The following is a 14,309-nucleotide window of genomic DNA, read 5'->3' on the forward strand; positions in this document are numbered from 1 at the left end:
CCTCTGTATTTGGGAGTATGCTGGCATTCACTGAACCCCACATCGGGTTCCCTCTGTATACAACGTAGTGTATTCTGTATGATGTGTTCAGGGATCGAGGAAAAACTTGGAGTTCCTCCAAGGAATGTATCCCAGGAGGAAATACACAGTAAAGGGCCCTTCAAGTTGCAGTTCCAGGAACTTTCTAAGATATACAGTAGTTATCATACATAGTGCATTCAGCCAAGTGAGTCCATACTAACAGACACCCACACACAGGCTACATATGCACATCTGACAAACAAATACACAGGTTTGACCATTGGAGCAGAAACTGGACTGCATTTTAATTGCAGAGACAAGGACATTGGCATGTCCATTACAATCAATGATCACATTATATTCTATGCAACAATAAAGAGTCACAAATAAACATCTGTTTCTGACATTATATCACACAAACATATAAGCTGGGGCAATAGTACTAAAAATGATATACAACAGGTCTCTGGTATGTTTTGGTTACCAACATGTCTGTACAGTACAAAAGCCTTTGGCTGTTTGGCTTTTGGGAGAAACAAGTTACAATGTTGTTTTACTGTACATTGATGTCATCACATGTTTTTATATTACGCTCCAAGGCACATAGATAAAAGTAACGAATGCAGGAAAAGTACACAACCATGGCTGTACACTGTCAGAAACAAGCATGTAAGTTACAACCAGCTTGGCAAAAATTTGGCTTGGTCAGGATTATAATGCGAAATCTCCAGTGTTGAAAACCCACGTCTAATTTAATTTCTTTGACCAAAAGAATGACTCATATTGGCTGCTGATCATAACTTAAAAAGCTAGAAAGTTGAACCCAAACTCAAGTACATCTCTGTGCCTTTTTTCTGAGAGTGTATCTAGCAAAAAAGGTGGCACCCAGTACGTGTGTAACACTGGTTTTGGCTAGTGAGGGGACACAGAAGGTGGGATATGCAACCCTCCCCATGTAAGAACAAGCAAGAGGATACCACAAATACATAGAGTTTATATTGAACGGTGCATCCTCAGGAGTGCACGTTCTAGCCCTTCGCAAATGAACTTGTGTTTCGGGGGGGGGGGGCAGAGCGCAAGAAGGCAGAGGTTTCCCATTGCTCTGCTTCTGCCTCTCATCTGTTCACTATACAGTGGCAGGAACCAGACAGAAATCTGGACAAATGCCCTTTTCACAATTGTCGCTGAACTGTACCCAGCGAACAAAGAGCAAAGCCCCATGTCGACCCAAATAAGCACAACCTTTTCAGAACTGACCTAATTTCAGAGCAATATTTAGGTCTTGATTTCACAAAATTACAAAGGAAGCAGCCCATTGCCTCAGCTGTCCTCTTGGCGCTACATTTACACTGGTTCTGGCACAAACCGTCTTATCAACATCTATTAAATATCAGAATGATCCTTTAAGTCCATTAAGTATGTCCAAATAACCAGCGGCAATGACAGGCATAGTGTGTTTCCTTCAGTACGGTTCAGTTCATTTCAGCCCAGTTCAGTTTGGTTGGGTGTAAAATCGGTGTCAGCTCATATTATTATTCACCAGCTGTTGCGAAAGAGAGAGAGAGAGGAAAAGATAGAAAGACAGAGAGTAATTAACTGTGGATGATGAGAGAATAGTTCTTGTACTTTAGGCTTGAAGGCACTAAATACCTAAATAACTGTAATGGGTGTGTGATTGTGAAATTATCTTCTCACCGTCACATACACACACACAGATTTTGGCATGAGTATTCATAAAAACAGAAAAGGAAATACAGAAAGATAGTGCATGTTTCGGGATGACTCACAGGTTTTCTACATATGATAATCAAATTACAATCCAAACATGTTTCTGGTTGTGGGTATCACTCACATAAAGCCTTTGGTCTTGGGCTGTGTCACATTATTACACATACACACACACACACACACACACACACACAGTCCACTGTGTTAGTATGACTCCCTAATGCAGAATAGGTCACCCTTATCACCTTCTGCATTACTCAGACAAGGGTGCAAGGAGCTTACGTCTGTGTGACACATTGTGAGCAACAAGGACAGAGAGTGTGTTTTTTTTTCTTTATATACATCATATGGAACTGTACCTACACGCATGCCTATAAATATCTGTGAACATGAGTGTGATCCTATTTTGACCTGTGAGTGAAGATGGGACTGACCCTGCTGCAATTACTACCACTGGCACTGACAGCACAGACTGACAAATTGATGACTGTCATGGGCTGGGTGGCCCACTACCGACTGGGAGACAGGTATCTGTGTGTGTGGCCACACGTAACTATTTTCTACAGTAACCTCCTAGGACAAGCCCTGTCTGGCGCCTCATTTCTTTTGATTGCACTGATTGATGGCTTCTGACTTGACTGATATAGTGGGACGAAGTGAATCTGACACTGCAGCATATGGTGGATGACCCTATTACTATAGAGGCTTTGCAGTTGTTTGATAAATCACCGGGCAACCAGGTGTGGCTCCATCATGGAGGTCCGTTGGCAAAGTCATGTGCACAAACAGCTTGATAGCTAAAACGGAAATACATGTCTACAGTGAATGTGGGCTCATTCAGTCAGCATTAATGAAGTGATAAGGTTTCCTAAGTCAGGTTATTGTGACAAGCTCTTTTGTTGTAGCTCCTTTGGCTCTTGCTCTACTAGGAAGCTGTAGCTTAGTGGAGTCAGCCCAGTTAACTACGCAGACTGGTATTGTTTTAGCTAGCTAATCTACCAGCAAGCTAATTTATAAAAGCTGATAATGCTGTCAAATGGGGTAAGTTTATGTTAGAGGTTGATGGACATATATCTTTATTGGAGCTGTATCAGTATGTTAAAATAAACAGCCATTCCAATTCACAGCAGCGACTAATAGTCTAAAGCCATGCTGTGGCTGTACTTGAGCTCAATGCTAACGTCAGCATGCTAATATGCTCACAATGACAATGCTAACATGCAGATATATTTAGCAGGTATAATGTTTACTGTGTACACCATCTTAGTTTAGCGTGTTAGCATGCTAACATTTGCTAATTAGCACTAAGCACAAAGTACAGCTGAGGCTGATGGGAATGTCATTGGTTTTGCAGGCATTTGGTCATAAACTTAAGTATTAGACAAATACAAACGTTTACGTGATGGTGGTGCAGGGTGGACAGTTAAGGGATCAACAAAGTGGTTTCAATTCATGCTGTGGGGACCATGAATGTGCATGGCTTAAAAAAAACATGATGACCTCCATGATGTTCCACTGATTGATTGATTGATTGATTGATTGATTGATTGATTGATTATTCCATTAATCAATCTAGCATCCTGACATTCCTATGTCTCACAAGAAGCCACTAAATATAGAGTACTGGCATATACTGGAGTTGTATGTACACTTAACTATATTTGTCTGCTTATTCTTTTCACTATTCATCCGGTGTATTGAATGCAACTGAGAGATGAGAGATGAAGGGAGTCAAGGTCACATTAATAGATGTTATTTGCTGGTAGGAATGTACTTTATGACTAACCTGTGTATACATTTGAAGAGTAACTTAATAAATCCACTTTTTGCAGTTAATATGTTATATGTAATATCACTTTATTATTCTGGTTCTGGTCTGTAGTATTCATTGCAATGGGAGCTTTTGCCTTTATGTATGTATATATAAATATAAATGAAAAAGCTTTGACATGTGACATTTCTGTGTACTTCACATTCCAAAGTACAGCACAACGTGAAGTTCACTCCGATGTGTGCAATGAATTTTTGAGTATGCAAAGGGGTGTGCTCACTTGGGGTATTAAGCTCAGTTTACTCGCTACTACTACTCAGCAGTAGTGGCAAACAGTTGAATAATAACTACAGTCTCTCAAGCTTTGTCTCCATGTGTTGTGTTCTCAGTAGATACAATACATACACAAGCTTTAGTTCGTTCTCTCTCCTGCTCTCTGTATCTCCATATCCTCCTCTCTCCCTCCCTCTTTGACTATGTGACACATTTTCCTGCCTTCTGTGATATCTAGGCATTTTTGCAAGCACACGCTGGCTGAACCAAATGTGAAGCTGAGGGCGATGACTACACTTCAACATGAACTTATGAGGAAATTTTACATTATCAAAACACAGCACTTTACAAGTAGAAATGGGCTCTTTACAATGGTACCGCTGGCACGGGGAGCAACTATTGTTAAGACCAGGATACAGTGAAATATAAAATGATGGGTTTCACAAACAGTTTCAGAGCTGTCCTTAATGCATCACAACAATACAGATTTTTACAGCAGGGATTGCCTTTGAAATTCATTTTGGTAAGGACCTGTGCATCGTCCATGTGCGGAACTTTCCCCAAGAGGCTGACAGAAAACCATTTTGTATGTACAAAGTCAGAGCGGCTGCCGAGATGTTTTCCCATCCTTCCGCTTAATCAATAATCCAGGATGTTAAATTCAGGAGTTTACAGATCAATGCAGCTCCTCCCGCTGAGATGCCAGCTAGAGAGGGAAAAGAGCATCCTTCATTTGTCGGTAAATATGATGTCAGGTTAGGAGGGCTTTGCCATTTTGTTTCCCTGTTAATCAAGACGAGACTAATCAGCTGGTATGAATAAAACATGACCATGAAACTATCCAGGGTTGTGGTTTCTGATTTTTGTCTTTCAAAGTCAAATAGAATTACAGTGCTGGCTGTTTTTCCACTGACATGTTTTGTTAACTTCTTCAGCAGTATTTCCGCATTCAGAGAAATCAATGCCGACCCTTCTTAGCTCTCAAAAAACTCTGTCAAGGAGGGCATGGATGGTGCTCAGTCCCCTCAGATCTCTCTCTGCCATGGGTGAACTAGCCCCGATATTTCTCCAGTGGGTCCACAGCAGTCTCTCTGATCCTGCGTGTTGTTTCGATTTTGGTTCCTTCTGCACGACTTCTGACAACTCTATAGAAACCTCAAGCTGGCAAGCATGAACAGCGCTCTTATTTATGTTTGATTTCAACATCACTTGTGTCTACAGTGCTGAAAATCACTTTAGTCAAGATACATTTTTGCTCCGCCTCAGGACATACCGGCTCAAGTTGCCTCATTAACCCCGAGTTTTGAGCTGGAGTCAGTGTACTTTCCCTGACCTCTGAAACCCATTAGGAACCTGTTTATTTTTTACTTAGACCTTGTTCATGTGTCAATGTCCATGAGCAGCAGCTATTACATCATCCTCCTGCCCCCGCATCTTTCAGCAGGGGTCACTTAGCAGTGCACTGGCAGCCCATAAGTCTGGAAGCCATAAGCACCACTGCTCAGTCTCTCTGGCCACCCTAGATGTGGCTGCCGCTCCTATACCCTCAGATGCTGGTCTGCAGCTCGCCATTGAGCAGGGCAGCATTGTGAGTCTCCAAGTTGGCGTTGATGATCGCAGCATCGTTAGCCATCCTGCTCCTGTCTGCCCTGCTGTCACTGCGCTCAATCTCATCCAGGCCTGCCACCTTTTTCAGGCACAGAACGTTCTGAAAGCTCTTCTTGAAGTTGTCCGACAGGAAGGCGTAGAGGATGGGGTTGGCGCAGCTGTTGGCGTAGCCGAGCACCACTACAAAGTCGAAGGTGCTCTTCACAGCAGAGGTGGGCTTGATGGAGCCGGTGACGGAGGTGACGTTGAAAATGTAGAAAGGTAGCCAACAGAGGACGAACACCGCCACCACGATGGACACCATCCGTGTCACCTTACGCTCAGAGCGCTTGCGCTTGGTGGAACCCACTCGTATGCCAGATGACTTAACCTGGCAAAGGAATGGACTGTCAGTGGCTTCAAATCTCCCAAATATAAAAGCACAACGTTCACACTGTGGGACATACAATAGAAACATCTTTAAGTAATTGTTTGACATTTTGGGTTGTTTTTTTGCTAAGAGTTAGATGAGAAGATTGATACCACTCTAAAATCTAAATCTAAAATGAAGCTACAACCTGGAGACGGTTATTTTAGCTTAGCATAAAGACTGGAAGCACTTTGGCTGGCTCTGTCCAAAGGTAAAAAAAATCCCTTCCCAAACTGATGTGCAAAAACATCAAGTTGTGGTTTTACGTAAGATTATGTGCAGGTCAGATTCTTGGTTGGGTGCAGTGACTTTAACAAACAAGATATAACGTGTTAATTATTGAGCTTTAGAGATGCTGATCTTTATGCTAAGCTGAGCTAACCAGCTGCTGGCTGAAGCTCCAAATTTAACAGACAGGTAGAGGAGTGGTTTTCTGATTTAACACTTTGCAAGAATGCAAACAAGTGTATTTCCCAAAATGTCTAATTATCCTTTTTAAAGCCTAGGAAACACATTATAAAAAACATCTTTCTTAACATTACAATTTCAGAGCTTGAATGTTAGAATTGTAACCAACCATTAAATGCTAGCTAGTTCATTGCCCTGTTCCAGGACCATCCAGAGCCAAATGGCTCTCAGAGGGACCCCAAACATTTCTGTCACTCAGGCATTCAAAGCATTCACAAAAGGTAGCTCATGTTCAAACATACAAGAACCCCGGTGTCCTACTGTAAAAGTTAATATTAATCTATGGCATGATGTTGTTTTTCATATGTAACATATATTAGCTCAAGCAAAAATAACTTAAATCATAAACACATGCACTTCTTTCATGATATAGTTAACTGTGCTGGGGCAAAAAATTAGAGTGAAAACTGTTGTTCATTTCAGAGTTGACAAACGTTAACTACACACTTATCCAACAGTGACATTTTAAAATGAGCCATTTATCTGAATCTACAAATAAACATGACTCAAGTCACAATCTTGGCGACAGCTCAATGTTTGTTCAACATTCCAGTCCCGTAGCCAGTAATACAAATATCTTGTTATTGAATTTAGAGGACAATGGAGATGCAAAAACAGAAAATTATGTTACATTTTGTCATTCATAATGCATGTACTCTCACCTTGACTATAATGAGCAGGTAGCACAGACATATGACTGCCAGCGGCAGGAAGAATCCAATGAAGAAGGTGTAGAATATGAAGGCTGTGTAATAGACATCCTGGGGCTCCGGCCACACGATCCCACATACTGGCACCTTGTCCAGGCCACTGAAGATCATAGTAGGTAGGATGACTAACAGCGACACAACCCATACTGTCAGGTTAATTAGCTTAGCTACACGGGGCTTCCGCCATTTTGTGGATTTAATAGGATGGACCACAGCAAAGTATCGATCGATGCTCATCACCATCAGACAGAAGATGCTGGTGAACTGATTGAGAGAGTCTGGGAGGGAGTAGAGGAGAGGGAGTGAAGGAGCGGGGAAAGAAAGGAGAGGTGAGGATATGTATCAAGTAACAATATCAGTAATTGCTAAAGCTTGTTCTTTTTTATTAAAACAGGAGGTGAATAAATTGTGGCAAAGGTTGTTAGTAAGACAGCTAGGATGGCCAACACTGTTTGAATTGCAAATAGAAAGAGTCAAATCAATACCACTCTTATGTCTGTCCGTTAAAGATGAAGCTGCAGCCAGGAGACGGTTAGCTTAGCTAAGCAAAAAGACTGGAAACAGGGGAAAACAGCTAGCCCGGCTCTGTTCAAAGTTTAACAAATCTACCTACCAGCACCTATAAATCTCACAAATTAACATATCATCCATATAAAAACTGAAATGTAAAAATGACAAGCGGTGACGACAAGACACCAACAAAAGAGTCATGCACATAACCCCCCATAAAATCACAAAGCAAAAACACAAGCAAAATACAATGTGTTAATTAGTGAGCTTTAAGAGTGCTGGTAGACCTTTCACCTTTGGACTGCAGAGCTAGGCTAGCTGCTTCCCCTGCTTCCAGTCTTTTGCTAAGCTAAGCTAACAGCCTCCTGGCTGTAGCTTTATATCCAACGGACAGATATATGAGCGGTACTGTTTTTCTGATCTAACTTAGTATTTCACAAAATGTCAAACTACTCCTTTAAGAGACAAAAGTGTCCAAGGTTTTGAACAAACACACCTTAATTTGGAAAGTCTTACCATTTAAAAAAGTAAAGATGTTTAACTAGGTTTTCTTTAAATTGCAACCATAGCAGACAATGATTTCAGGATAATTTCCCATAGAGGAACCCAAAAGTGTTTCTTTGCCTAGTAAAACTGCTGCTGCTTTCTGTAGTGCACCATTAGCCTTCTGCTCTACACCTACCTACAGTCATGATCACCCTGCAAAGAACCTCTCCAAAGGGCCAGTGCACCAGTGTCAGCTGCAGGGCGATGAACGGAAGGCTCATCATGCACAGAACATCTGCCACTGCCAGGTTCAGGATGTAGATGTTTGTCACTGTCTTCATTTTGGCGTAGCGCAGGATGACATATATGACCAAGGCGTTGCCGCACAGTCCCACGGCGCATACCATGAAGTAGATGAAGGTGATGACCACTGAGCTGGTCTTGTCCTGGTGAGGTTCCCTGGTCTCTGAGATGTTCAGGTCCAGATCAGACTCATTACCCTGGATGTAGCTATCGTACAGGAGGGGCTCAGGGATGGAGATGTTGGGGGGAGTTGGGAGAAAGGGCCACTGATCCAAGGCCATGATGGTGAGAGGGGTTTAGGGTATCAAAGGGCTCCAAGTGTCTAAAGATAGCGAGGGGTAAGGCGTAAAGGTGTAATCGTAAAGAAGGTAGATATTAATGAGGTTAGGCTTTTATATGCCTAAAATAATTGATTTTACCGCACAAGGCTGGAATTAAGGGTAAAGGGACTTCAGGTGGTAAATTCTAAGTTATGCCTGTGGTTCTGGGAATTTGAGACTTTGGGGTCTCAGGGTTTGGGGCTCTGGGGATTGGGATGACTGGGGATATTCATTAACGAAGAACCACAAGTATCACATCCCAGCTGTAGAGAAACAGCAAAAGAGCAAGAGAGATCTATGGAAAGAGAGACAACAGAGTGAAAGAACAGTAAGTGTGGCTGAGAAACTGAGAATATTTCCTTTGACAAATAATAATAGTCCTTTAAGATCCATGGCAACAGTTGCAAGGTTACTTTACTGTATATAACTGCTTTCACGCCATCAATCAGAGGAACATGTACAATATTCTCTCAAGAGAAGACCCCAGATAGACCGCTTTACATGTTTAGTTCTTCCTCTCCTTGATTATCCTCAACACCATTTATTCCCCTCACAGCAAGCATTTGGCAGGTAGAGACATGGGGGAGATGGTCTCTCATTTGAGAAACACAGCAGAGAGAGAGCTATAGGTGAGACGCAGACCCAAAATACTGGAGCTGTTTGGTTTGTTCCTGAGCCAACACACACACAACTTTTATGTCATGACATTGACTTGCACTCTTTTGTTTTCACAAAAAGTGTGAAGGCATGGGTGACTACAAAACTCATCACGACTTCTACTTTAGAGCCATATTTGTATCTGTATTTCAATGTCAAAATTTCAGCTGGATCTCATCTGGTCTTGTGCTCTTTTCTCGCTTTCTGACACAGTCCAGACCATAAATCCCCATCAATGCTACACTGAGCCCAGTAGTCCAGGTCAGGTGTGTGCATATGTGTGAGTGAGTGTGTGCGTACCTCCCACACGTATGCATACATGCAAAAAGGTGCGTCTGAGCGAGAGAACCACGAGGGCACTGTGCTGCCGAAGACAAATGTTTATTCAATTGATCTTGGGGACAAACAGTTCTGACACTGTGGCAGGATCGCTCACTCTTCCCCTGCAGTGACAGCAGCTGGCTCAGCCGGGACATTAGTCCAGTTCTTGCTTTCATAATTTACCTAAATTACACGGACAGTCCACTTTGTGCTAATGAGGGGATATGTGTGGTGAATGTGCGTGCATGCAAAGGTTCATTGTCATTTTTATTAATCTTATTAATTATTATTTAATATATTATTATTATTATTATATTTTTCCTTAATAAATGAATTCTTCATTTTATAAAATGGTAAAAACTAACCACAAATGCCCATCAGTAATTACCAGAGCCAACACGGAAGTCTTTAAACTTAGTTTTTTATCTCGTCAGAAAAAAAGGTATTCAATAGAGTTTTAAAGACAAAAACATTCATTCATTTATCATAACTGTCACTGATTAGGTTTCTTAAACAATTTCAGCACTGTTAAGATAGGTAAGTCTGGCCAATACATCAGTCTGTGGGAATATTTGACTCAGACAGCTGCAAGGGTGGCAATCTGCAAAATCTGCAATGGAACCTGCTAATCAACCAAAAACCTATAGTCTAAGATGCAGTGCGTTACTAGCGATAACAGTGAGTGCAGGAATGGCGGGCCCTGCCACTAACAAAGAAAACTACTATATAGACAATGTAATTACATGCTGAAAAATATGATAAATATAAAAAATGCCATCTGATTTTATGAAAATTCTAAAGATTATTACTTTAAGTGCAAAATTCTAAATCCACTAAAACAATCTCTATCAGCCTTTACAAACAGATACTGGTGGGGCTCCATTATAGGCATATGTGCTTGTGTGTGTGTGTGTGTGTGTGTGTGTGTGTGTGAGTCAATGAGTGAGAGAGCTACAGGGGAAAGTGCGCAGAAGAGCAATCTGCACTAACAAAACATCCACAATGAAAGGATTTTCAGAGTTATTTGCTAACAGGAGGCGTAGACTAATTACTGTATGAGTATCAGTATTATTTGGTAACATCTTGCAGTTTAATTATAAAGCAGGGTAATTGTATTATTGTGTACAAGTGTAAAGGGGGATTTAGTGGCCTATTAAAAAGGAAAAGGCTGATAGGCTACTTGAGAGCCACAGAAAAACATAAATTGCAGGATGGGTGCAGGAGCTGTGCTTCAGCTCAGCACTGACTGTGTGAATAGATGAAGTGATGCCAGGGAAGCAGCTTGGCTTGATGCAGCCTCAGACTAACCTGCAGGCTGTGTGTGTGTGTGTGTGTGATAAATGCCCAGCTCAACAGACTTTCTTTCACTGACAGTAAAGTGGAAAATCGTCCAATAGTGAGCAGGTTGGTTTATCTTTCTTCTTAAGGACACTTTGAAATGACAAATTGTTGCTGCAGGCATCAAACCTTTAACCTCTTAATTGAAAGACAGACCGCCTACTCTCCCTGACATGTTTTCTAGGCAATTCTTCCCGTGGACTCGCATAATTACGCGTTGCACCTGTTTCAGTTATTTTTTTTTTTTTGCTGTGCCGAAATGAAGGAGCACTCATCTTCCCTCCTCTCACACCAAAAGTCAGAAACAGACCTTAGAATGCGCTTAAAGCACGTGTTGTGGGTTTGAGTTTTAATCCGTTTATTGTTTAATTTCATTTGGGTGCCATATCTAAATAACAGCTGCCCCACGATTTGGCGCGTGTGTGTAGCCTACTTCATGATAGGTTTGATAAAAATGTTACTTTTACACAGACAACATAGAGCAGACTATGTAAGGATTGAATTACAGTGCGCAAAAGCAAGCCAAAGTCCACATGGAAATGCCTATGGGTGAAGACAAATTTAATTAAAACACCATCAAAAAACAGCACAAAAATTCCCTTTCTCAATCTTTTTTTTTTCCAAAGCATCACTTACTTTTAAACAGAAAACTTCATCCTCATATCAAGTCCATCCTGGCGAGGTGTCCTTCAGGAGAGAATGTGGAGTCCAGCCGCTCCGAAGCGGCGCTGACCTGCTGGAAATCTGCATCCCGCCAGCCTCTCCATCCACCTGCTCCCCCTGTGTTACGCACGGCGCTGGCGTTCCGCCGCCCACTCCCCACCTTCACCAGAGCTGGTGGCTGTACGTCTCTCAAGTCATTTTACCTCCAAGAAACACTCCGCGTTTGTTCACCGAAACTTTGGCAGACCGCGCCTAAATACGCAGCAGTGCGCTCACAGTGCGCAGCGTAGACAGTCTTGGCACCGAATCCCCTGCGACGAGTGTCTCCGAGCGGCAGGACGCACGACTGCACCGGAGACAGGGAGAGAGAGACAGACAGAGAGAGAGAGAGAGAGAGAGACAGAGAGACCTAAGCGCGTCACCCTGTATGCGTCGGTGTCCGGCGGACTGCTGATTTTGAGTCACGCATATGAGTTGTCTCTTCTTCTGGTGCCTTGTGTCATTTAAAGAGTACAGTTCTACAGCATTTATTCTGCTGCGAATTGTGTAGTTACACGCCAGATTGTCTCAAACATGCCTGCAATTTGACAGCAGCTCTGTGTCATTCAGTTCATTGGACCTCTAGATGCACCAAAAGCATTTCTTTTTGTTGATTCTTGCAGAGCACATGCAGAAAAGGGAAACATCAACCCCAAGCTGCAACACAGAATGATGCCGCAATTAGATTGTCCCTTTCCAAATCCTTCAGCTTCCACTGCAATTACTTCAAGTGGTATCCAGGCCTTCCACATGCAGATCTCAGTCAACTGTGCACATTCTTGTCAGCCGACAGTGATGACACTCGGATCTGAAGGGATGAAGCCAATCCAACAGCCGCTCTTCCGTCTTTATAAAGGAGTTTTCAAGCAAGTGCAGATGGCGGGTATCTTCCACGACCCCTCTCAGCAGAGAGCTCCATGAGAAAATGTCCTGCCACGTCTCTCAACATAGCAACACAAAAGTGCTGCTATTATTTCCAGCTGTTGTCCTATCAAAGATTAATAGTTCTATTTATGTCCAAAATGATAGGAGGGACCGAAGCTGCTCAAGAGGGGGAAGCGCAGTAAAAGAAGGGTTTGTGAAAGGGTTCATGTCAGTTATTCAGTGCAGAAATCCCCATCCATGTAAATCAGTGTGCAGTCAGGAGGGCTACTGGTTCAGGTGTGTTTGCTGTGCTGTGGTTTGAGGTCAACAAGTTCTCTGGAGTTCACTGTTATGTGAGTCACTGAGGATCACATCCAACCTGCAGGCTTTTCAATTCCTTTTGGAATGATCAGCGAAGCCAAAGTGGTTAAAGAAGTAAAGCACTGTAGCATTTTACCATCGTTAAAGGGTTAGTTCGACATTTTGGGAAATATGCTTATTTGCTCTCTTGATCAGACTTAGATAGAGAAGATAGATGTCACTAAATATGAAGCTAACTGTACAGCCAACAGCCTGTAAGTTTAGCCTAGCATAACAACTGGAAACAGCTAGCCGGTCACTGTGCGAAGGTAACAAAATCCACCTACCAGCCACCTCAGACAGAAAACCAAGCAAATGTTCGCCTCGCATCTTTCACATGAATTTGACTGCTGGACCATTAATTAGCCCCAAACAACCAATGTAGCCCACTCTGTGCAGATGTGAGCTGTAAGCTAGCTAGCAGCAGACGCACCAGCCGGGTCTGTGGGTGTGTGTCTGTGTGTTGTATTCAGCTCAGCCTCTGAACACAACTCAATTTACTCAATTTACCAGGAACTCAGGCTCTTTCTGTTACTTCCCTCCAGTCTGTGTCCTTTTTCTTCTCGTCTCTGAACGTTTACAAAGCAGACTCATAAAGCCTTAGCGTCTTTTTTGCTCAAGCTGAAACACTTTCCACTCAGCAACTCAGCGTCTTCACATCAATTTGCACTGCTCTGGGCAAATTTGCATCTATTGCTTCTTTCCATTGACTTGGTACGCAATCAGGTCGCTTCGCCTTGTGTTCTGTCGGAACGGTGAGGTTGTCAGGCAACCAGGAAGAAATAGTTCTGCTTATTGCCCCCATGTAATACCGCAAATAGTTATTTTTACACTTTGTTTTTTGTGGGGATTAAACAAACAAGATATAACAGATTCACTTGTGAGCTTTGGAGGTGCTGGTAGGTGGATTTTGCTACCTTTGAGCAAAGGCAGGCTAGCTGTTTCTTTATGCTAAGCTAAGCTAACCGCCTGCAGACTGCGGCCTTGCAGTGAACGGTTTCCCAAAATGTCAAACCATTTTCTTATTTACCTTTAACTCAGACTCTGAGATCCTACTGGTAGAATACTTTGAACAAATAAGGTTTTCTACAATGTGCCTCCTACAACAACCAACACTGGATTGTGACAATGACTTAAATTGTGGCAAAGGCTTATGTGTGTGGGGGGGTATTTCATGCTATAAAATGAATTTTGCAATGTTTAAAACTGCTTTACATCACGCCAATGAAGTTAATTACTCAGTTTGCTCACCTCAATAAAATGGCAGTTTTTAAAATTGATTTTACTGCTCAATACCACCACCCACAGAGTATCCTGCTGAAAGAAAATGCACAAAGCTGGAACTGTGAAGCCAGTGCTGTTTGTTGGGCCATGAGCTCAACACAAACACACACACACAGCCTTGAAAGTCACCGATCAACAACGCTCCACTTGGCCTTCAACTCTGACACACGTCTAAG

General features: G+C 42.4%; 1 protein-coding gene across 1 annotated transcript; it reads right to left on the reverse strand.

The window, feature by feature from the left end:
• Positions 1-293: 293 nt before the first annotated feature.
• On the reverse strand, positions 294-12,255 carry LOC122867906 (somatostatin receptor type 2-like). The gene is made up of 4 exons (XM_044179347.1): positions 11,560-12,255; positions 8,181-8,902; positions 6,941-7,266; positions 294-5,771 (listed from the first exon to the last, which is right to left on the reverse strand). Exons 2-4 carry the CDS (start codon positions 8,566-8,568, stop codon positions 5,340-5,342), a joined length of 1,146 nt encoding a protein of 381 aa, XP_044035282.1. The 5' UTR covers positions 8,569-8,902; positions 11,560-12,255; the 3' UTR covers positions 294-5,339.
• Positions 12,256-14,309: the final 2,054 nt, after the last annotated feature.

This window comes from Siniperca chuatsi, linkage group LG20 (assembly GCF_020085105.1).
Source record: "Siniperca chuatsi isolate FFG_IHB_CAS linkage group LG20, ASM2008510v1, whole genome shotgun sequence".
Lineage (NCBI taxonomy): Eukaryota > Metazoa > Chordata > Actinopteri > Centrarchiformes > Sinipercidae > Siniperca > Siniperca chuatsi.

Coding starts and splice junctions, on each gene's coding strand:
- LOC122867906 (XM_044179347.1), bottom strand. CDS start 8,568: ATGGCCTTGGATCAGTGGCCCTTTCTCCCAACTCCCCCCAACATCTCC. Junction 7,267..8,180: donor CAGGGTGATCATGACTGTAG/GTAGGTGTAGAG, acceptor ACTCCCTCCCAG/ACTCTCTCAATCAGTTCACC. Junction 5,772..6,940: donor ACCTGCTCATTATAGTCAAG/GTGAGAGTACAT, acceptor TTCCTTTGCCAG/GTTAAGTCATCTGGCATACG.